The sequence below is a fragment of the Nannospalax galili genome, unplaced genomic scaffold, assembly GCF_000622305.1.
Source record: "Nannospalax galili isolate Female #2095 unplaced genomic scaffold, S.galili_v1.0 scaffold974, whole genome shotgun sequence".
NCBI classification, from domain to species: domain Eukaryota; kingdom Metazoa; phylum Chordata; class Mammalia; order Rodentia; family Spalacidae; genus Nannospalax; species Nannospalax galili.
In genome coordinates, this window is record NW_008335438.1 from 3087721 (window position 1) to 3112246 (window position 24526).

The 24526-nt window shown below is 42.8% G+C and overlaps 1 protein-coding gene across 12 annotated transcripts in view; it reads right to left on the minus strand.

Annotated features, from left to right (window-relative positions):
• Positions 1-407: 407 nt before the first annotated feature.
• Ablim1 (actin binding LIM protein 1) overlaps positions 408-24526 on the minus strand; it is a 232564-nt gene continuing 208445 nt past the window's right edge. For 3 of the 12 annotated variants that reach the window (XM_029562132.1, XM_029562133.1, XM_029562134.1), the window contains 11 exons: positions 17067-17171; positions 15217-15264; positions 12512-12658; positions 10363-10454; positions 9104-9209; positions 8218-8282; positions 7356-7416; positions 6845-6852; positions 5876-5950; positions 4943-5023; positions 408-3159 (listed from right to left, as the gene is read on the minus strand). In XM_029562132.1, the coding sequence (XP_029417992.1) occupies positions 3046-3159; positions 4943-5023; positions 5876-5950; positions 6845-6852; positions 7356-7416; positions 8218-8282; positions 9104-9209; positions 10363-10454; positions 12512-12658; positions 15217-15264; positions 17067-17171 (902 nt within the window). In that variant the 3' untranslated portion in view covers positions 408-3045. The remainder of the gene's footprint in view (positions 3160-4942; positions 5024-5875; positions 5951-6844; positions 6853-7355; positions 7417-8217; positions 8283-9103; positions 9210-10362; positions 10455-12511; positions 12659-15216; positions 15265-17066; positions 17172-24526) is intronic. The other 9 variants (XM_029562131.1, XM_029562130.1, XM_008830233.3 and 6 more) reach the window with 9 other exon arrangements.

Sequence of the window (24526 nt, forward strand, 5' to 3'; positions counted from 1 at the left end):
GATGGGGTGAGGCATAAACCAGCCACCTCCTGTGCTGTGGTCTGGACATCTCAAGGTCAAACATGCTGAGCCTTTAACAACACACACACACACACACAGAGGGCACTGAGGCCCAAACATTAGGCTTGGCTTTAGAAACAGGTCATCTCCAACCCGTCCTTCTGGCTGGAATCTTCTGCAGAGGAACACAGTAGGGGAGCCCTCTGCCCATGACAGTTTCCAGTGGTTCTTCTCCAGAGCAGGCAAGGCTTTTACTATTTCCTAGTAATACATTTTTATATGATGCAATGTAAATGAACTACTATGCTCGATACAGAATGCAAAAAAAATAAATTTTTTTCTGGATATGATAGTGCATACCTTTAATCCTAGCACTTGGGAGGTATGGGCAGGTGGATCTCTGTGAGATCAAGGCCAGTCTGTTCTACATAGTGAATTCCAGGTCTGCCGGGCCTAAAGGGAGCCCCTGTCACAAAAAGATTTTTTTTTTTTAATTTCTCAAGTTGGATGAGAAACTGAGTTCAAAATAGATAAGGAAGCAGAGTTTTGCTATTGGGAGAACTTAGAGTCTAATTATCATAGCAATCTTAGGCAGACCCTTAACTCACTCAGGGGTCTCTGTAACATAAAGAGGAGGACTGTCTGTTTTTGTTTTTCCAGTTGAATTTTCCTATGTCAAGGCAGAGCCACATTCTCTTTAAGAAGAACAAGAGTAGAATCTTAGCAAACCCCCTGAATACACCCTTGTCTCCTGAATGCCTTGATTTCTCTCACTCTAGCATTTGATCTGCATGTCTATGGTAATAACTTATAAATCAATGAAAAGCATGATAGTCATTTGTTATCTCCATATTGGAAAACAATCCTCTCTCAGTTGAGTGTTCACACCCACTTGGCCACCACTGCTTCTGACTGTGATAGGGAAGCACTGTGAATGGACCATATCCCCCACCCTCTACACTGCCGGGGCAAAGCAAGAACCAGTTGATATAGACCTTGGGCTGAGGCTGCCAGTGCTGGACAGGGCAGTGAGGGCCGGGCAATGAAAGAAAGCAAGAGGCAATGGAGACCCGAAGGGGAAAATCTGCTTGCTGTAGTCTGCTTTCCAACCAAGAGGAGCTGGACCCATCAACTCAGGCCACCTAGTACAGCCCTCTTGCTAAGTGTGTTAGTAGGTGCTCAAATACACATGGGTTTGTGAGAGTAGTTCTCAAACTTAAATTCCTGTGCCACAGCAGAACAGAACACGATAAAGCAACTCTAGCATCCATCACAGCACCCAACAGACAGTGGCAGGACACAAGCCACAGGTCTGCAGCATGGGCTCAGAATCTATGCTGCTTACTTTTTATGGCTGGTGTCAGGTGGACAGCTGGCTGCACTGATACTCAGGAAGAATCTCTTCACTTCTGTGCCAAGTGCTGTGTGTGGCTGAATCCTAATGTTTTCCCCTTTGGTTTCAACTTGGATCTTAAATTCCCAAGAAGAACCCCACCACAGGAGGATGAATGTGCCTTCCATCTCTTCTGTGTGGAGCTGGAGAGATTCTCCCTCATCCAACTCACATCAATCCTCACCATGTGGCCTTATTCATTTTAATGAAAGACCTAGGCCCCAATTTGAGAGTTTCAGAGTATGTAAGGGCTCTGGTGAGATGCCCTGAGCCCTAAACCAGCTGATACCACTTCTGCAATCTTCTATCTGATCCCAGCTGCCCCAGCTTATGGGATATGATGGTTTCTTAGCAATACCCCTGAAGGAGTCAATGCTGGGAACACACTTAGTCTCACATTTGATCTTTGGATCATATGCTTTTTGCAAATATCCCTTAGAAGCCACAGCACAGTGTGACAAACATTCAAGCAGAAATTGAAAAGCACATGCAGACTCACTGCCCTGGGTGAGTTACACACAGGCCTGTGCACACATGTGTGCACATCAATAGCGTTAGGCAAAAAGGAAAGCTGAAGCCAAATTAAATCTGTTTCAGACAATCTACTTTGGAGTTGCAGAGATTTAAAGGAGGAAAAAATGCCTTTCCTCAGCCTGTGACTGACATGAATTTAAAATACAAAACCAGCATGGGTTTGACCTGATCCCCAGGAAACCAGACAAACAGCCGGGGACGCTGGGCGGAAGGGCATGTGATGGTGGCAGGGTGTGGATTTTTCTTCTTTTCTAAGAGAGACATGACCCACAGGCAAAAATCACCTAACAGCATGCAACTGCGCAGATCTGGAGACAGGATTTGTTCCCCCTTTCCTAGTGGAGGTGAAGCCCACGCCAGCTCCTGTCAATTTACAGGGAAAGAAGGATTGGGTATACTGTCACAGAAGCAGAAAAAGAGTTCAGGAAGGGCTTCCTTCATTTCTTTTCTTTTCCCTTTCCTGTAAAAAGAATTCTAGCAGTTGGCCAACCAGGTCTCAGCACACAGGACAGAGCAAAGAGCTTATTCGAAATCATTCTTGCTGATTCAAAGCCACACACTCAGAAATACCTAGTTCCCTGCCTGATTGCTGTTCCTGACCGAGTCCAGGCAGAGGCGGACAAGTCTGGAAAGAACAGGCGTGCACAGTTGCTACTATAGGGACATGCCCCCAGACTCTGCCTCCTTAGCCACAGTGCTACATAATAAATAAATTCATCCCAAGGGATTTGCACAACTGTTTCTTCCCAGGAGCTTCCTAAGGGCACTTGCTGACTTACCAGTACAGGCAGCACTAGGTTGGACAATGGTTAAAGGAAAACAAGAGGAAAAAAGAGAAGCTCCTGTTGTGGACACTAGGTCACATAGAGAGATCACATGTGGACATTACTGCTGAGTTTGGGAACACAGGAAATTTCTACCCCATTGCTGCTTGGCAAGTGTTACAGTTGGCTGGCCCAATATTTGGCTCATGGATGCTGTGAGCAGACTTTTCCTTGGTGTTGCTGCTGAGAGATGGTGTTGAAAAAGTTCTCCAATCAAGTGTGGGCCTTAAGGCAATGTTCCAGGCATCGCCACCATTGCCGATCTTTTCTCCAATCGCCATTTCTGTGAGGGACTTAGAAGAGTTTGGCTTTTTTCTTCAGGTCGTTGCGTCTCCAAAGAGGTAACTTGTCAAATTCCTGGATGGACATTCCAAAGATTTCCCAAAACACTTCTGGAGCTAAGTGACGCTGGGGAGAGAGAAGAGGGAAGCAGCTAGTCTTGGTGGTCACACCGATGACCTTGAGATGTGCTCTCTAGCTGATGAATACAGTGAGCCTTCCATATCCCTGGCTTCCGCGTCCTTCATTCAGTCAATTACAGATCAAAAGTGTGCTCCCCAAAGTGCATTTGACATGAGCATGTATGATGGTTTCCCTTGTCACTCCTCTCTAAACTGCTGTGCAGCAACTATGTGCACACAATAGTGTGCATCAAAAGATGATCTAAAACATGCAAAAGTACATGTGAAGGCAATATGCAAATATCACACCACTTTCTCTAAGACAGTTGAGCACAGCAGATTTTGTCACCTGTCCGCAGGTCCTGGAAAATCAATCTCTAGGAACTCAGAGACATTAACATCATTTTGAAGAACCGGGCAGAATGTATCCAGGCATGGCCAGGTGCAGTGTCCTTTTTGATTTTTATTTCTGAGACAGGGTCTCCTGTACCGTAGCCCTAGCTGACCTGGAGCTCACTATGAAGACCAGGCTAGCCTTGATCTTACAGAACTCCACCTGCCTCTGCCTCTCTCAAGTGCTGTGCTACCATGCCCAGTTTTGTAGTGTCCTCCTTAACAGAGCAAAGAGCTGCTAGAGGATTGCTGATACTGTTTCAAGTAGGTACTATGTCAGTGATAGGGCACAGGAAAGTAACTTATGATACTATATGACTTCAAGTCCTTGGGATGCTGAGAAAATGCAGAAGAAAAATGTATCGTAGCAACAAGTAGCCAATGAGAAAGGAACATCCAGGGTAGTCCCTGGGGAGCCCCAGGACCCATTATCAAGGGGGAAGGATTGTCTATTGGGGAGGTCTCCCATCTGTTACTGCTCCTAGTAAAATCGCCTCAGGACACTGGGGCTAGTGCTGTTTGAACTAGCCTAACCCCTTCTACAGAGGCACCGCCTTTTGTCAGGGAATAGTCATGGTTCTTCCTGCTACTGGCAGCCAGAACTTAAAGTCATTCAAATGGAAAAGTACAAAGATCAGCCTTCCATGCCTAAGAAGGCCTGGATACATATGTGTACCCAGATAACCCTTCAACAAACAATGTGGAAAGAGCCAAGAAAGAGACTTATGCAGAACAGACCTTCTAGAATGCTACTTCCTCTGCTCCCACTGGATGCAGCCCAAGCCCAAGGGAGATAAGAATTTGGGAATATATTTAAAGGGATGGAGACTCCCATGCTGCATCTCCAGGCCTAATCACAGCACCCAATTTCCAAAGAAATGATGAAAGCCCTTTGGTGCTATGTGGTGCTGTGTCTCTGGGGTAATCCAAATATTTCCAGGCATTTTTGCACACTGTTCTAACTGCAAACTTGAGTGTAAATACATTTATATCTATTGGCACACACGTTACTACTGGCCTCCCTGAAGCCAGAGAATGGCTGCTTTTATGATGTTTTTGTATCCAAACATCCATCTGTTCTCTCTCTCCTCACCATATACATTTGAGAATGGGCCCCTCTCTGGCTCATTGCTGTACTTTTAGGTATCTAACACAGCGCTTAGCATGCAGTAACGGCAATGATTGAATGCCCATGAACTCGAATCTCATGGCTTTATTTCACTGGTGATCCTTTGAGATTTTAGTTATGTCTTTATTCTACCTAGAATATAAAACTGATTTGTTAAAAAAATATCATTTTAGGTTTCCACTGGAGAAACAAAATGTTTCTTAGAGGTATACTCGGGAATGTACAGGGACCTGCAATTGGGGTTGGATTTTGTTTTGTTTCTGTTTACCTCCAGCCGGGTTCTGTCCACATCTCTTAAGATTTTGTTGCGCCCTCTGTTGGTTACCATGAGCATTTCATAAGGGAATATCTGAAACAAAGAAAACACCTCTTCTAGAAAACTATTGTCCATTTAATGAATAAACACAATCTATAACACAGCCCAGTGCTTCCAAGACAGGGTTTCTAAGAGATAATTACAAGAGCAGTTAAGTAGACTCTCCAGTATTCGGGGCAAAGGGACAGATTCTTGCACGTTCCTAGCTCTCTACCACTGTCTCATAAAGCATCGTGCCTGGGAGAGCTTTCAGAGTGCAATGCTAACTTATCAAGCATGGGCTGTGAAGGTCAGGTTAGAGGAGAAGTGAAACGATCGGCACATGTTGTCTCTTACAGGATGCTGTTAAATCACAGGATACCTTCGTGCAGGGTTCAATGTTTTCAGCTATTGTATATGACTAGGCAGGTCTAATAACTGTGTTCAGGAAGCTGATACTTCTTGAACCAGGGATCCAACTAGGGCCATCAGGGAGGACAAGACTTTGAATATCTCTGGAGGTATAGAATGTTCTGGAACTAGGGTGACCAGCCATGCCAATTTGCCCAGGACTAAGCAGGTTTGTGGCATGTTGGCCCGGCAGTCCAGGGCAGTCTTCAGCCACTCACTTAGCATTGGACATGCCTTGCAATACATGTGGTAGGGTTGCACCTAGGCCATGGGGAGAGAGGTACTGGTACCTTACTGTGAGCAGAGCACTATAGGCAATGAGGGTTTAAACCTGCAGGCTTAATGTGGCACAAACAGGGGAATGGGAAGGTGCTTTAAGACATGCTTTCCTGCGCGTGCCAGCCTAGAGCACTCTGGGCAGAGCAACCACCCAGGAAACCAAATCTCTTTATTGCACATGCTTGTGTATGAGAAGAAAGGAACAGCCACACTCACCTTTGGTTCCAACATGTTGGGCATGGACACGCCTCGGTCCATTCTCATTGCTGGCATGTGGCCATCTGGGAGAGTCTGCAACAGAATGCTGGTTCAAGGGTGAGCACAAAGAGCAGGGGAACGCAAGGGAGGGCTTTGTGTGCTCCCGAATTGCCTGCTGGGTCTCAGACCCTCCCTACCGAGTCACCATCATTGCCGTGCACTTTTCAAAGTAAGATCCTACTGAGTAAGGGTAGGGATATGACTGTCTGTAATCAACTTGGAGAAGACCATGGATGCATAATTGTGGACTAATCCCTAGATTTAGCCTACACATATGAAGGTATACACTACATAAAAAGTTGTCAGGTCTATTACTACTGTTTTCTGCTCTCTCTGTCTCTGTAGCCCAGGCTGGCCTTGAACACCAGATCTTCCTACTTCAGAACTTTCAGGTACTGGGATTACAGGTATGCATCTCCACACCTGGCTATTCTTTTTGCTCTTCATTTTAGTTCTCGAGTTTATTCTCTTTTCTCACTGTCCCTCAGTCTAACAGGGTGAGAAGGAATGGTTTAAGAGCCAACTCTTCTTTCCTAGAGGCCAAGCGCTGACTCCTTTGCATTTGGAGACAAGCAAGAAGAGGAAGGACCAAAACACCAAGAGACTGGAAGTGAAGAGAGGAAAACTGCACGTGGGAAGATCCTTCAGGCTGGCTCCCTTCCATCCCGGTGAGACCGCTCCCAAACCAGCCAAGACAGAGTCTCCCCACGTCTGGCTTTGCTCATGCCCTGTCCCTGTCCCCAAGGTCTGCGGTGACAGCTTGATCCGAACACCAGTATGCCTGCTTCTCCTGGTACGGAGCAATGGTTAGACAGGTCAACCACAGTACACATCCTCTCAACAGAAACCATTTCCCTGGAGAAGCAGCATGGATTGCAAGATGGTTTTCCCGTGTGGCCAACTCAAGAAAGACAAAGTAGTCCATACCTGGTAGTCTGAAAAGGGAAAAAAATCATTAGAGAAAGACCATATGCCAACATGGAACCATCAACAGAAATACCGAGCTGTACTGTAATTTACAAAACAGTCCCCAATGAACTATGTGCTTTACCCACTCCCAGCCTGTGCACACACTGTGCCAGCAGTCTCATTGAAGCCGGAAATGCCTGCTTCAACTTTAGGTATCCTAGATCCTCACCACATACATTTTTGAGGGCAGCCACTTATTGCTACACTTCCAGATATTCATTAGCGTGCCCAGAATGTAGTAGAGGCAGTGAATGAATGCTTAGCAACTTGCTTCTCATGCTTATATTTCTTTAGAGACCCCTTGGGTTTTTAGCACTTGCTCCATGAGCTCAGAGAAGGTAGCGGTGGTTCTACTATAGGATATGGCATGGTAAGAACAAAGGTAGTGAGCTTGTGATTACACAGCCTCTCATGAACCTGGGCTGAAAGAAATGATGTTATCATGGTCAACCTGCTGTGGGAGCCTCACCTCGCACTCCACCGCTGACATCCCCGTAGCTGTTGTACTGAGCGAAATCCGTGGAAACAGGCTGTAACAAGGAAAGTCTTATCACTGGGCGAGCTCCACAGTGGTCATTTAGAGTCAGTGAAAAGGAAGAAAGGACTTACAAGATCCTAAGAATCCTTCCCAAGCTAAAATCCTGGCTGTTCATCATTGAACTTTCCTGTTCATTCTTCAAGAACTATGAAATCTCTGCATTTTGCAGAGCATCTATGGTACTGCCCAGGAAGCTCTTAGAAAGCAAGGATTTCTTATTCATAGATAAAAATATACTTCTAGGCATAGGTAAATAACTATATTTATACTAGGTTTTGTAGAGGAAGGTGGTTGTAACCAATTCTCTTTTTATAGCAGAAATAATGGATCAAGGAATCACTTTTTTTCTTTAATGTAAAAGTATTTGCCTGCTATTGCTTAATTTAGTCCTCCTTTAAGCTCATACAGTTCATTCATTTAAAGTCAGTTTTTCTTTTCTCCTTGAAAAAGAAGTATTTTATTTTTCCTGTAACTCAAAGTGATTTACCAAGTGGTTGGGCAGATGGAAATTTTCATTATATCCCAACACCAAGACCAAGAGTCAGATTATTCGGGGACCAGTGAGATGGCTCAGCAGGAAAAGACACTTGCCTACAAGCTTGACAACCTAAGTTTATCCTCTGACCTTCACAGGTATACCATGACACATGCACAGTCACACACATACACATACCCATAGGCATGCCCACAAAATAAATAAAAATATAATAAATAAAAATAACAGATGATATGTCAGTACTTTAACCAGAACTGAGGGAGGACTGCATACAGACACAATCAGTTGAAGTCTTACCCGGTGAAGCCCGTTTTTTCCATAGCCAGGGAGAGATGAGGTTTTGGATGAGGGAGCGTGGGAAGCTGAATGAGAAAAGGTAAGAGAGTAATTTGTCCAGTCTTTCAATGAAATTGGCAGTGGAACTTCTTTCACATAATAAAAGGCATAGCAAAAAGAATTCAAACAATACTGGGTTCCAGTGAACACAAGTAACCATTTTAAGGAGGTTGCAGGAGTGACATCACAACCATGATAACGCTGAAGAGTGGTAGGGGAAGACAAACAGCCCAGGTGGGGCTGAAGTTAGCTGTGCCTCCTGCAGTTCCTGCACACAGCTAAGAATTCAGTGTGCTTTCTCTCACTGAATCAGCAATACCATCCTAGCCACACAACTATTATTTCCATTTTTACAGGAGAAAAAGATAGGACCTAAGGAGGCTTGACAAAGTTCACTCAGTTCACCAAAGACTTGAGACTGGTGACATCTGAGTGCCTATACCCCAGGCCCCAGGTGAGATGGCAGCAGTAACTGATCCAGAATCCAACATAAGACATCCAGGTGTGCTGGCCAATCCCAGCTGGGTTCCTGGAAGGTCTGTGCTATGGAATGATCCCATCTGTCAAGGGCACAGGAGGGAGAAGACCTGAGACTCTGCATCTTTGTAAATTCTACTTTTGCATCTTTGGAGATGATATTTAATCTTTTTGAAGCTTTTTCTTCATCTATGCAGTTATAATAGCATTGCATATTCACATAGACTAGAATCTCAGCATAAGAAGGAGCTCAAGAGGTTAGACAACCATAGAAGCAGGTCCTGTCTCTTAGGTGACAGTCTGGGCTATCTCTGCCTCTTTGCTAGTAGGAGGCTCTCTCTGCTCACTGGAGGCCGGGCCTGCTGCTCACCTGAGTGAATGGGAGAGTCGTAACGACTGGCCAGAAGGGATGCTCTTTCTCTGCTCTCCTTCTCCATCTCTTCCTTCAGTATCAACTGCCCCAGGCCTGAGTTAAGCTAGTCACAGAAGGAAAAAAAAAAAAAAAGAAAAGGAGAAAAAAAGAAAAATTGAAGCTAAACCTACAGTTGCTTTCATGAACTAGAGTTGCTTTTCTGGCTCAGAGTCTGGTCCTTCCATAAGAGGTAGGGCAGGTTCTAGATCTGGGAGCCCTGCTAGCTTTTCCAGTGGTGAAGCTTCTCTTCCCTAAGCCAAACTCCATGTTGAAAGAATGTTCCCCTTCCTTTGTCCTCACCAAAAGGCCTCAGAGTAAGTGTGTGTACATGATGATTTTTGATATTGGAGGGGAGATTGTGGATGGTGTCCTTACACAAGAAATTGCACTGATTTGTTTAAAAGTGAAACAATAAAAAAGGAATATATGGTCGTAGGTATTTTAGAAACTCCAGAAGAAGCTGTAACCCATCCACTGAGTCCCCCATCCACTACATTCTGATTTATACCATCTCGTATTATTTTATTTTGTGCAAAACTGGGGCTGTTCTTTGCATGCTTTCCTCTGTGTACAGAGCACCACGAGAATTTCTTGTTATCTTTGAAGGACACTATTTCAAGGGATCCATCAGCCCCTTATTGGTCAGAGAGTTTGGCATCAGCTAGCCCTTCGAGATGTCACAGGTCCTTGCAAGAAGCAGGAACACACAGAGGGTGGGGAGCAAGGGACTCTTGGTGGCAGTCCCTTGGTCCCTTGATGCCTTTTTCCTTCCATTCTAGATATGAGGTCCTCCAAGTCCTGAGAAAAAGACTTGGACAACTACTTCATCCCAAGGGAATTCCTCCAGCAGGGCCTGCATGCCCCTGGGTACATACCACCTTGGTCTGCAGGACACCTCTGTATCCTTGCAACAGGTACACCTGCATACCCACCCAATAGTCACATGCTCCCTGAAAAATCCAACAATTCCATACCCTTCTAAACCTCCGGCCCCACTGTCATCTCCTCTAAAGCCAGTGTATGTTCCTTCTTATTCTGGTGACCATATGTCTGACATGTCTCTCCTCCTGGACTATAAGTCCTGGAGGACTGGGACCACCACTTGCTTTTCTTGGTGATCCTATATAGTAGCTATTAACAAACACACAAACCCTGCCAAAACAGGGGTCATGTGGAACTGGGGTTGAGGATAGTAGAGAGGGAGTTTAAAGACAAACCTTCATCAGTTGCTCTTCTTGAAGCTGCCGGCGTCTCAGAAGTTCTTCCTCATCTTCCTCTCTGCCACTAGATCTGCGTCTCATGTCAGTTCCTAAGTCCATAGCAAAGATAACTTCTCACATCAGCCCCATGATAAGGAATCTTAACGGACTAGTCCATCTGGGTTCTCTGTCAGGCTGGCAGGGTAGGCAGTCAAAGTGAACAATACAACTAGGAAAACTGCCCAACTCAGGCCCAGGGACTGGCTTCTCAAGGGCCCTCTGTCATGCTAGTTCAGTGTGTAGTGCTGCTAAGGAGGGGATTTGGTCCCCTCCACACGTCTGTTCAATTAGAACTGGGTTTGCCATGGCAACTGAGACTTAAGCCATCACATTAGCTACAGGCCAGAGCCCGTTGTAATAAGTGGGAAGGACTATTACTTGATGATCCAGAGGTCAGCTATAAACTAGAGAGGAATTCAAATTACATACCTAAAAATTGGCAAAACAGTCGCATCACTTTCTTGTAGAAAGTTTTAAAATCTTAACAGTTCTCTTCTCCTGACAATTTCAGACTTTTCTCAGACTGATACTTGGTCCTCTACCCTTTGTAAAGTCACTGAAAAGCATACTTGGTGTGTTTCTTTCACATCTCTAACTTTCCTTTCCTTATACCGTGAAAAATGAACATGAAAGAATTTTACTACTAATAGGTAAATAAGAACAGGGCTAATACAGCTAAAAGTGACTTCAGAACGATGTATCAAATTGTGCATAATTTCTAGGCTTCTGAGAAAAGAGGAGGAAGGAGATGAAATGGAGGCGTCTGTGTGAGTGACTGAACAGTAAGGTAATTATCGTTCTTCCTAAATCCCTTGGATTAATCTGGCTGTATGAGGAAACAGGAAAGTTTGCTAATTTAATAACAATAAAAGTTAGGTAATAACCTTACTTTTTCATCATTTTGATTAATGGTGCAGATATTTTCTTCATTTTGGGACTCTAAGCAACTTAAGATTATTTAGTGATAAGAGTTTCAACAATAACATTTGACTTTCCCTGTCCTCCAAAGTTAGGTCCCTACTAAGCAATGTAACTGAGGTAAGAAATCCAAGGTCCCCATGAGCTTCCTGGAGGGCGTAGATTAACAGGTATTCTGTTCTTAGGCTTATAAAAGTCAATATGAATTTTTCTTTAGTTTATACTAATGAAAATTAATAGACCTAAGTTTGCAAGAATTAGATAAATCTTACCAACATAATTATAAAATACTTGTGGATAATGAGTGATCTCTTTATTCAACTATTCCTACAAATATTAATTGCTCTAAAATGCCTAGTGCTTGTAAAATGTATTCTAAACACATAGTTTTTAAAAATTAGACTGATGAAGATGATTAAGAATTTTTGGAAAATTGAAGGCCTTTCACATTGTCAACAGAAATATGATAGTAATCATATCTTTGTACGGCTGACCCAATTTTCAGTATTAGCTTGTGGGTTTGTTAATACACTTCTATAGACCAAGTGATTTCACTATTGACAAAATGGTAAAAAGACACAGACACAATTGGAAAGCAGAAGCAAAGAACATGGCTCCAAGGTGATATTTTTAGCACAGGACCCGTGGAATGACAGATGTAAAATCACACACAAATATTATTTCAGAGCACCTGGTGCTCGACAATAGTCCTTCTTAGTAATAGAGAAGGTGCTCTGGTAAGAGGCGTGAAAGTGCTTCAGTGGTAAGGCTGCTTGTTAAAAGAATTAGAAAGGCAACCTAGAAACAGTGTAAAACAAATTTAACTGAAAGAAGTCACATTTCAGTAGATACCCCATAACTTAACCTACTAGACTACATAGAGCCAGTTGGTTTCTGCGTTCAACAGAGTTGCTGGTTTTACAGCGATAACTCAGAGTCCATCCAAACCACCAACTTTAGACCAGTACTGGATTTGGTGAGTTTGGCTTAGAGCCAGGATATGGGAGACAGTTTTGTAACTTTTAGGTATTTTGTACGTAAGCACAATCACATTAATTCTTTTCACTATTCTACTTTCTGACCATAATTTTCTTAAAAAATTTTTTATGACATTTCTTTACATGTTTCTAAGCAGTTCATGTTGAGCTTTCTTAGCAATTTGTTTGACTTAGCTGTATTGGTTGCATACCTATGGCAGCAAGTGAGGGGGGACCAGGCCAGTGGTCCGTCTCAATCTTTGGTATCTCGTTGGGGTCTGGCGCCTGGGCTGCTGGGAACTTGGAAAACTTGATGATATCTTCTGAAGACTTGCTCTGGGCTGCAAAGGCAGCTGCATCTAGGTGGGAACCAGGGTTGCTTAGCTATGGGTCTGTAAGGCCGTGGTGGTACCACCCCACAGACAGGGTTTCCATTCTTTCTTTAAGTTTCAAAGCTAGAACGTTCTGTGTATCACCATGAACAAACAGCCCAGGAACTTAGCGACAACTCTATTTTCTGACCTCACATCTGAGAAGCAAAACTTCATTCCGGATCTCTTCTGTATCTGAAATACCTGTTCTAGAGCTGTCCTGTCCTATGCTATGTGTATATTTAAATTCAAATAAATGAAATGAAATAAAAAAATGTGTTAACTTAAAAGTCAAGTCTTCAGTTGCACTCACCACAGGTCAAGTGCTCAGTCGTCCCATGGGAAGTGGCTAATGGCATTGCAGATGCAGGTGCAGAATGGGTCTACCAACAAAGAATGCTCCTTTCCTAACTACCAATTGTAAATGCTCTAAGAGTTTATCATTTGAAATTTGAAATGAAGGAGCTAAGTGAAAGGTATAACAACACCATTTGAATGTAGTTGCTAATCTTTAGGAAGATGCCACAAATACATTGATCTGGTTCTTGGAATCCTTTATGTACTTTTTATGGGTCTTTGTGTCTTGGGAGAAATGGAAATGGAGAAACCCACTTCCAGCTTGCAGGAAGTCACTGTAATTTATGGTTGCCATGCAGACTTACTGTTCAAACAACTTTAAAACAACAGAAGCTGCACAGACAAGCAACATTAGTTCACAAAGGCTATGTGTGAGTAGGGGACTCACTGGCTTAGAACCCCAAGTCTAATAGCAGAACTGGAGCAAAACAAACCAGGTTAGCGGTCAGTTCTTGGCTGTGGCGGCCTTTGCAAGTTAGTCTGGGATGTCACTAGGCATCCCAAGGTATATTTATAAAGCCTTAAGTTAAATTCTTTTACTCTTGGGCCCACACAGTTTACAATCTGAAAGTAACCTTTTGAATCATCTCATTGTTTTAGTAACCTGGTTTTCAACTTACTCATGTAAAGTGATTAAAGTTACCAGATAATAAGAGGTAAAGTCTTGGCTGGGCAGGAAGCAGTGTTTTTCAAGATCATTAGCTTAATGAAACACTGATACTAAATCTGCCTCTGTACAGGACACAAAATGTTAGCACAGGAAAGACTCAAGTTTTGCCTCAAAATGAAAAATGCCACTTTTATTCTTCTCTTTCTCAAATGCATCAGGGCATGGGTACTAGTTTGGGACATAATATCTATTTCTTTGACATGGAACTTTAAGTGCTGTTCTAGCTGTGTGACTATTACTTAATAACCACAGGCTGAAAGTAAAGACTTCTGTCAAAATGATTAGCCAATTAATTCCTTCCAAATAAACACTATCTAATCTCTTCAGCATTTATTTATTTTTTGCTATTGTTAGAGAGATAGGGCCTGAAGAGTTAACGTTTAAAGAGATTTTTACATTGCTAAATCTAACTCTGGGTATCTTATTGTTAAAAGAAAATGAAAAAGCATGACTTCAAACAGTACTTACGCATTAGAATTGGTGAAGTCAGTAGTTAAACAATCACATGTTAATGAGTGTGTGGGAAGACATTAAACCATAAAAACAAAAACAGAAACAATGTTAACAAACTTAAAATGCAAGCACATGATGTAAAATCTTGAAAATCAAAAAAGGAAAAAAAATTATAGCCACTGAACCATTACAATACATATTTTCTCTCTTCCTTCTTAGAATTTTTGCCTGAAAGTTTTTCCTTGTACATTTTCAACTTTTTTGGCCTAATTCTTAATGACTTATTACTGTCAACTAGACTCTAAAGGCAGCCTTCAAATTTCCAGGTACAATGTGTGTACGATTTTCTGAAATCACTGGGAGGCCAGTTTTGGCCACCTGTCTGTCTAAGTCACTGTTATTTATGACAGATAAATCCAGAGAGACCTAATGATGGTGGAAGAAAATGTGACTTACAGAAAATATCTATATTCCTAGAAAATGAAAGCACAATTCTAAATCCACTACATGATTCTTAGCTTTTAAGAATTTCACTGGCTCTTACAGATGAGAACACAGAAAGACAAAGCGTTTATGACCATGAACCAGAGCCATACTGGCAAGGTGGGACCAGACTACTGACCTGCCTTAGCCTGCTGTGCCCTGTCTACTACAGGATGCAGACCTCTGCACACCTTGTAATAATTTTTCAAAGGTAGTTCATTTTTTGCTAGTTTTTATTATTCAAATTAATTTAAAGCTCATCAAAATTATCTTAAAGGTTGGTTAAATCATTTAAATGCTATTTTTTTTTTCCTGGGTGACCAGTATTTCCCCTTTTCTATAGATGGACTGATACATGGTTTGATGGGATCAGAAACAGGTTGGAAGCTTCCTGATGGAGCTCTCGATCTCTAGCAAGTCAATTTCATATGTGTCTCTTGTCAGATTATAAGGGCATAATGCACTGGGTAACAAACTTGGTTCACTCTCAAAAGCAAGAGCAGGCAAGGCTTTCAGAAGACAGCAAAAAGGAAGCCAGCTGACTCAGTCACTTAAAAGCTGCGGGGAGGAAAGCGAGTTTTACCATGCTGTTTGTAGATGGGTGGTTTTCGGTAAATGTTGATCCCTTGATCTGTGGGAATGAAAAGCAAAGGTGTGAGATTTTGGGAGCCAGTTCCGAGAGGGGGAAAAAAACAAAACAAACAACATCAACCAAGGGACAAAGTAAAAAAGAAGACTCTTGAACAAAAATAACCCAGAGGGCTAACCTTTGCATTACAAAGACTGAGTACACTGGAAGAAGGACTACAGAAATGAGTCAAGTACACACGTGACATGGAAGCCTTTGTAATACATCAGAGCACATACGGAGATGTCCCTTGTTCATGAGCCATTTATTTCAAATACAGGCTTCACTGAAAGTGAGATTAAAACAGGACGAGATGCACGCACGCAGTGGAGATGCTTGTATGGTGAGGAAGACATAACCAGTTTGGGGAAAAACAACCCCCAAATTGCTACTGTCTAGAAATTGAGCTTCCAGACGTTACCAGTGGCTCAATTTACTGTTTCAATTCATGAGTGGAACAGTGGAGAGCAATGTGAAAAAAACTAAGAATAAAGTTTAAAAATATAGCAATGCCGTTTATGCGCAAGACTACCCCCATGTGCAGATGGGATGTCAACAAAGTCCTAATCCAGACAGGCCAAAATTTGGTTAAGAACTAAGAAAGAAAAAGAGATGTAAAATACCATTCACAGGTTTGTACAGGACTCTACTGGATATACCACTTTACTTTGACTGAAAACACTCAGGTAATTTCAAAAGCTCTCTGTTAGCTCAGAATCTTGGGTACTGTATCTTGGTGAGGAATTCTTTAGATGAAAATCTCCAAATGTAGAATAATGATTGTTCAAGTTTTCAATGAAAACTTTTTAAAAGGGAAGTCCTAGCTAAGTGGTCCCAGCTCACTGGATTCACTTCTGTTTTACAGGTAAGTTGAGAATGTAAAAGTAAAACATTAATATAGATTCCAAGTATACATACTTATATTAACACAGTAGCTAATTTATGAAATGGCTTTTGGTGGTTAAAGGAAGCAAAATAACATACGTCTGATAGAAAAACAGTGTTGTGACTTCAGATCTCAGATGGTCAATCCCTCTTATAAATTGAGCAGACCCTAAATGTTAGGATATTGATGGGTTCTGGGTTTTCCAGTTTCTGAAGACAAATTATTATTTGAGCTATGGCAGCTAGTGCTTGTGACTACCAGAGCAAAGCTTGCAGCACCAAGCCTAAATTGCAAGATATTTCTTTGGGTTGTGGAGGTGACTTGTGGGGACACATTGTAGAAACACCACCCAGCTGATCTAACGGTGCAACACCCTGAAAAGTCCATGGGGAAAAGTCCTGCTAGAGACACACAGGAAATACGAGAGGATTCTCAGTTGATACTGTGGTTCAGTCTTTGGGGCAAGAGGAGAGCCTGGTGGCTCCTCTGAGGGTTTGTAAGGGACAAGGAACCACAACCTGACAGAAGGCATGGATACAAAAATTAAACTTTTAACAAAGCAAAGCAAAACGCAACACTCAGTCCCTCTTGTTTGTCCTCTGCCTCCCAGTCTTTTCAAGGAAATCTGAAGACTGGGCATGTGGCTCAGTGGTAGAGCACTTATCTGGCATTCCTAAGGCCCTCAGTTCAATGCCCAGCCATGAAAAAATATTTTTAATTGAAAATATAAGTCTTTAATTTGATCCTGCCAACTTCACACAGAGAACCTTTGGAAGCCCTGTAGGTCAGATCCTGCAATTTAGTGTTTGTCAACTGTGTGTATCCCGATGAAGGAGCGTGAGAAATGGAGACAGACGAGGTCACAAGGCTACATTCTACACCGTGACAGGACACTGAGACACACCATGTCAGCTCCTACCTGGAACATGGAAATGTTTAGGGGCTTGAGCATAAGTTGGAGTTAGAGGGCGGCTGTCGGGCCGGTAAGGGAGAGGGGAGTTCCGGCCGCTGGACGGCTCATTGCCTCCAATGAGAAGAATGGAGAAAACAAAATGAGAGAGGGGAGAGCGGTAAAGAAAACCAAACAAGCATAATCCAAATTCAACCCAACAAACCAGAAGGAAGGGAACATCAGAAGGGAGAAACAAAGGAAACAAACTCAGTTTGTCAACTTGGCTGGCAAAGGTGGTGTCAGATTTAGTTGTCCAAAGGGGAGATTTGTGCTCAGGTGGAACGAGGTTCAGAGCAGCCAGCAATCATGGATGCATCATTCCAATGGCATGCAATTGAGGCTATGAGCTTGAGGCAAACCCATTAGATTGTGAGTACGTTGGGAGAAAGGGAAAGCCACTGGCGACTGATTCAGGATCAGTTGTCAGATACTGAAATTCCAAGCATGTAGATGGATGGGTGGGGTATGTAGGCCCTAACTCCAAGGAACAATTGCTTCCAGGCACGATGGCAGAGGCTGGCCATGAGAACATGTTTCTCTGAACTTGGAGCTAAGTCTGAGAACCCCAGTAGTCACCCGCTCTGTCCCCTTGGGATATAGAGTGCCTTCATTGCAGCCTATGTTTCTGTTTGCCTTGCTCTGAAATGCACAAATGGAGTCACACCTTTTCCTGCCAGGCACTTGGGAACCACTTAGACCTCTTTCTCTGTTCTCTTCCAAGATGAATTTCCACACGAGGCTCCACCTGGCTTCAATCATTAACACCCGAACTGAACACCCAACTTGGTTAGGCACAAATCAGGGAGAGAGCTAGATTCCCGCCTCTACCTCCCCGTCAGAATCTCCCTACCCTGGTACTGTTACACCATGTAACTGCTCACTCAGAGGTCTGAGATAAAAGCTCAGGAAGGAGATGCAGGTTTGATCAGTTCTTTAGGAAGCTCCTTTGGGCTGGCATCAGAGAGGAAGCCCGCAGAAGAGTTGGAAGGCGATAGTCAAGTCCTAAGACATCATGAACCAGGATGAGGCAAGGACTACTGGACTAGTTGAAAATGGGATCTGGAAAAAAACAGTGCTCTCAGAGGAGACAATGGTGATGGGGCTGAAATGGAGGCTGGAGCTTGCTGCAAAACCCTCACATGCCCCTCCCCTTGGCTGCTGTTTAGAGGAACGCAGGGAAGAACAGAAGGTTGTGCCAAATTGGGAAGAAATTAGCGTCTAGCCTAATCTGGGCAAGTAGTGCATTCTAAAAACACATTAGAACGTGGAGGGCTATCAAAATCTATATTATTATTATTGTTATTTTGGTCTTTTTTTGAGGCAGGGTCTCCCTGTAGCCCCAGCTGGCCTGAAACTCACTATGTAGACCAGACTGGCCTCGAACTCACAGAGATCCACCTGCCTCTGCCTCCCAAGTGCTGGGACTAAAGGCATGTGCCACCACACACCACACATGGCTAGCTATGTAATTATTAAAGTGATTTACTTTCACTATTGAGTATTAGATGTTTTTATTCTGGATACAAATCCCTTTTTGAACATCCTTAAGTGTTAGAAAACTATTATGAGTAATTCACAAATAAAAAAAAAACAGAATAATTATTTTTGAGACAAGGTCTCCCTGTAGCCCCAGCTGGCCTGGAACTTGCTATGTAGACCAGGCTGGCCATGAACTCACAGAAATCCACCTGCCTCTGCCTCCCAAGTGCTGGGATTAAAGGTATGTGCCACTATGACTGGCCAGAACAGAGTAGTTCTTAGGGGTAGTCATCAAAGAAAGAATAGAGGAGTCCCACTTTCCTGCTTTAATTATCTCTTAAAGACTGGGTAGCCTGAGCTCTGGCTACTGTCACTTTGTCACACTATGCCCTGCCTTTCCTGTCACCTATAACCCTCATGTCCTTGCAGAACATTAAAGAGTTCAGGAATATGTTCTCACAGGTTTAGTTCTAATACCTAGTCGAATCAAAATCCAGAAAACCCATCTTGACAGGGATTAGCCAGTGTCATACCCACATTAAAACACCAGCATGTATGGGTCAGAGGTTGAAAGTTGCTAAAATTTGGGGCTGGGCACAGTGGCACAAGCTCTGTGTGTGTGTGTGTGTGTGTGTGTGTGTGCAGATGCACGTGCCTGTGTATGCCTATGTGGGGGCGGGAAGTCTTCCGGTGTCTTTCTCTATTACTTTCTGCATCTTTTTTCTTTTGGAGACAAATTCTCTTACTGAACCTGGAGCTTGTCATTTTGTCTAGGCTGGCTGGCCAGTGAACCCCTAGGATCTGCCTACCCACTGCTGGTTACAGGCATGCACCATCACATCTGGCTTTTGCATGGGTGCTAAGGATCCAATCTGAGGTCCTCATGCTTGTACAGGAAACACTTTACTCACAGAACTATTTCCCCAGCCCCTTGACTGGGACTTTTGAAATTTATGTACACCTCTTGCCCTTTGTCCCTATTCTTTCTCGATTTAAACCCAAAGCTTTATTGGTACCCCAAAGATGGACTTAGGGATCACTGGACACCTTTATGTATTGCTCTTCCAAATGTGTTGACTAAATCTCGTTTCTCTGCTTTTCATCAGTTGTCTCTTTAAATGATGTATTGGTAAGGGTAGCCATGCCTAGCTTGTTGGGGCCACCACAGCAGGGACTCTAAAGCCCTGATGATATAACAACTCTCATACACCACAGTGGCTCAGTGGAGAATAAAGTCTCTGGTAGATGATGAACCAACTTTTATCCACTGAAATACTAAAAGTTGGATATATTTGGAGGGTATTTCAAAAAATATTTTATTTATCAGAGGGACATAAAGGACACTTTTTGCTCCTTGCCCTCTTAGGTCGACTAGTTCCAGGGGACTACGAGCATCTCTCAAAATATTCTATAATGGTGGTGGGTCACCTGTCCTCTTGATCAAGGAGGCCGAGGAGACCCCACCAGATGGACTTGAACCAGTGTCCAGTCTACAAAGAGGAGGGTCAACACAGAGGAATCATTTTCTCCACGCTTCCAAGTGAAGCCAGCCATGATCGAGCAGGACCTTTGACTTATCTTCACATAAGTGGAACTGGTAAAAGAAAGGAGCCAGGAGCTCCTCCCAAGCCCATGTGACCTCTGAGGAACAGATCCTCAAAGGACCTTAAGAGTAAAAATAGATTAGTTTATCTGGGCCAAGTGTATGGCCTTAAACACCCAAAAGGAAAGTATAACCAAAGATTAAAGGGGCCAATATAATTTTTAAGTGTCCATATGTATAGCTAAAAGCTACATAACAAGCAACAATGCCAGATAGGAGATATCTTCTTTTGAGCTGTTGGCCAGGGTGGCCAAAGGGACTCCCATACAGTAACCCAAGTTCGAACTGGGAAAATGAACAGCAGACCCCAATCTTATCTAAAGGTGGACAATAACAGGGATGACAAAGTATACGGGTCCATGGAGGGGGGAAAGTTTATGGGGGCTGTCATTTGGGATGTGGGTATGTAGATGAATAAGATTGTTTGTGATGTTCTGTATGAAAAACACAAAAAATCAACAAATAAAAAATTTGTTATATTTGAGGAAGAAGCATAAAAATTTGCTTCATGTTAATTAGTAGAGGTGAAAAATACTACCATTAAAATCTACCTGATGACCTTATATCCATGCTCAGGTGCCAAGGATCTCAGAAAGTAACCGACTCTGACTAGTAATACTCAGGTACATAGAGATTAGAGATGCATATGCAAACATCTAAGTGTTGGTAGCATTAAAAATGATATTGTTTTCTGTATGAAACAATATATTTTAAAATGAAATGCAGATGTTTCTTAAAGGTTAAAACCTCATTCAATTTTATGTCTTATGGGCTTTATACAGAGTTCAATATTGTATAACTGTATTAATTCAACTGTGAACCTAAAAATTTACAGTCAATTTTGAAAGAGATATATCTTAGCTCTGGAAATTGTTATTGAATATGTCAATGCTGTTGTAATGAAATGTTTCTTCTAATTATATGGTTATTAAATAAATAATTTAAAAAATATTTTATTTAATGTGTATGAGTGTATTGCCTGCATATAGGTAAGTGAACCTATGTCATGCAATGCCCACGGAGGACAGAAGAGGCCACTGAATCCCCCTGGGAACTGGAGTTACAGACAGTTGTTAGCTGCCGTGTGTGCTGGGATTTGAACCTAGGTCCTCTGCAAAAACAACCAGTGCTCTTAACAGCTAAGCCATCTCTCCAGCCCTGGAGGGTATTTTTGAAAGAAAGGGGAAAAAATTCTCCAAATGAGGTCTCTTTTCTAATATAATCTATAAATTATATAACTTCCAACTCTGGCAGGAAGCAACCCATGGTAGCCCCCAAGACGTTTTCTGCTTAGCTCATCACCTTAACAAAGCAAATGACAAAGCATCAGAGGGAGCATCGTCCTTGGATGATATCTCTACTGCCATCATCACTGTCCACCAGCCTGTTCTCAGTGATCTTAGTTACTGCGGTGAGAAGCTAGTGCCATATTGACATTTCTTGTCCCTAACTTTCAGCATCTTCCTTCTAAGCCAAACTGTTAGTCCTTGGGAGATTGTTGACTTGCAGGATTCTCACTCTACTTATGAATTCAGATGCTTTCCTGGCTTTCATTCTCCTTTTTGGTACCATGAGCGCCTTCATGACTACTTCTAGGGAGTGAGTAAACATGGAGGTAAACAAGTCTGTTTGGGTTACTGTGCTGGAGTACAGCCAGGCTTTCAGGACTCTGCTTATATCCTAAAACATAAAGTGCCTATGGGGCTGGAGAGATGGCTCGGTGGTTAAGAGTACGTACTTCTAGAGCGCCTGATTTGTTTCCCAGCATCCAAATCAGGGGGCTCACAGGAACTGTCACTGTAGTTACTGCCTGTAACTGTCAGGTACTCCTGTAACTGACGCCTGTGACCTTCACAGACACCTGCATTCACATGCATATACCCCCATGCAGACATTAAAAATAATACATTTTTATATAATTTTTTATTTATTTTTATTTTATGTGTTTGAGTGTTTTGTCTGCATGTATGTAAGTGCACCATGTGCATGCAATGCCCATGGAGGCCCAAAAAGGTGTCAGATTCTGTGAAACTGGAGTTACAGCTAGGTCCTATGGAAGAGCAGCGAGTGCTCTTAACCACTGAGCCATCTCTCCAATTCCTAAAAATAAATCTTTAAAAAATAAAAATAAAATACGAACTTCTATCTGGAGGAAAGCTTAAAGTCGGCAGCATCTAGAATTTTGTGACAAAGTTTCAGGATGAACAGTTCTCATCTAAAACTTCAATAAAAGTTAGGGTTTTATCTCTGGGAAATGTTTAATATGTATTTGCCTCAGAGCAACATCAATCTATAGCAAACCAAGTAAGAGTTCTTTCAAAGGGCCTTGATCCATGTAGCCCTCCTGCTTGCTTACAACTGAATTTTTACCTCCTGGATGTGGGATGTGACATCTAGTAGTATTTCAAAGGGGAAGGAAGAGGAGGAACTCAATGAACAAAGCCCACGGTTTCCCAAATCTCTAGGCATGAAGCTGTCCAAAGGGCCCAGCCATGACACGCTACTGTAGAATAGGCTGCAAGGGATGTGGAAAGGCAAAAAAGAAACAGGGATCTTTTCAGAGCATGATGGGCGTCATAGAAAATGGATGGGAGAGTCAGTAAAGCAGAGGAAGCCTGTGAGGAGCCCAGCAGCTCTACACCGAGCAAGCGTCCCCAGCACAGTGAACCCCAGGGGCCTGGGCTGCATGAATCAGAAATGAGGACCTGGAAGTAGACTTGGCCAAAAAGAAGGCTGGGCTTCCACTGACTGGGTGACAAAGGCCCCTTATGTTTCTAGCTCCTCATTTCAGAGGCGATGGACCTTCCACTGTGAGTCAAGCTCCCTGGCTCCCATTCATTAAAACAGAACTCCCCCATGATCAGAAGCCAAGCTTCAGGATCAAAAGTAAGCACAAAGCCAGGCTTGCTGGTTCACTGCCTGTAATCCCAGAAGTGGGGAGGCTAAGGCAAGAGCCTGGGCTACTGGGCTACAAAATGAGTACTGGGTCAGCTGGGGCTACTGAGATCCTGTAGCCCCAACTGGCCTGGAACTCGTTATGTAGACCAGGCTGACCTAGAACTCACAGAGAGCCACCTGCCTCTGCCTCTGGAGTCCTCAGATAAATCCTAAAGGTGTGTGCTACTACACCCTACTACATTAGTCTTTTTTTTTTTTTTTTTTTTGGTCTCTTTGAGACAGGGTGTCCCAGTAGCCCCAGCTGGCCTGGAACGCACAGAGATCTGCTTGCCTCTGCCTCCAGAATGTTGGGATTAAAGGCGTGCGCCACCACACCCAGCTTACATTAGTCTTTTAGGGCGGTATTGTTGAACAAATTTTTCATGATTCATATATTATTTTTATTTTATGTACATGAATGTTTTGCCTGCATGTGTGTGCCTGGTACCTTAGGCAGTCAGAAGAGGACATCAGATTCCCTGGAACTGGAGTTCCAGATGGTTTTAAGTCACCAAGAGGGCGCTTAGAACTGAACCCAGGTCTTCTGGAAGAGAAGCAAGTACCCTTAACCACTGAGTCATCTCTCCTGCCCCATGATTTTTTTTTTTTAGATTAGTAAAAAGCTCATTTGATTTCAAAACTGAGGATAAACTGTTGTATCTGTTATATTTTGTATGTGAATTATACAGACACATACATATAAACAAAACAGTCCATATAAACAGAAAACAAGCATACATTCAGTAAAAAGATGAGAGAAATCATTAAATTTTTTAAATATAAATTTAAGGTCATGCTAATTCCTCTTGGTATATGGCTTTAAATCCCAAATATTTGACTACATTAAAAACATCAAATTCAGACTCAAAACAGAAAAGAACATTTATTTTCATTCTTAACAATGTACCACTGAGGCACACAGATCTACTATGATTTTTATAACTATTTGATATTTCTACAGAAAAGCAAAACTTTGTTAATTTTATAATTTAAATGACTGAAAACAGGTCTTAGTATTAACCTCAGTAAGATTCCATATTTGTGGCATGGGGTGGAAAAAATGATTTTGCTTTAGAACTTAGAGTTCATGCAGATTTGTTCCAAAGCATGTGTACCTAACATAAAAACGTACTTTTGGTATGAGGCCTGGGGTCTGGGCCAGGTTCTGCCTCTTGCTAGTTATAAACCATGCCCAATTACTTCATCAGGACCCCTGCTCCTGGCTTTCCACACCAGGCCTACATCCCAGGGATGCTCTGAGAAGTGGAATGATGCAATCAAACATGCTTTAAGGGGACTGGAGAGATGGCTCAGTGGTTAAGAGCACTAGCTGCTCTTGCAGAGGGACCCAGGTTTGATTCCCAGCACCCACATGTTGGCTAACAACCATTTGTAACTCCAGTTCCAG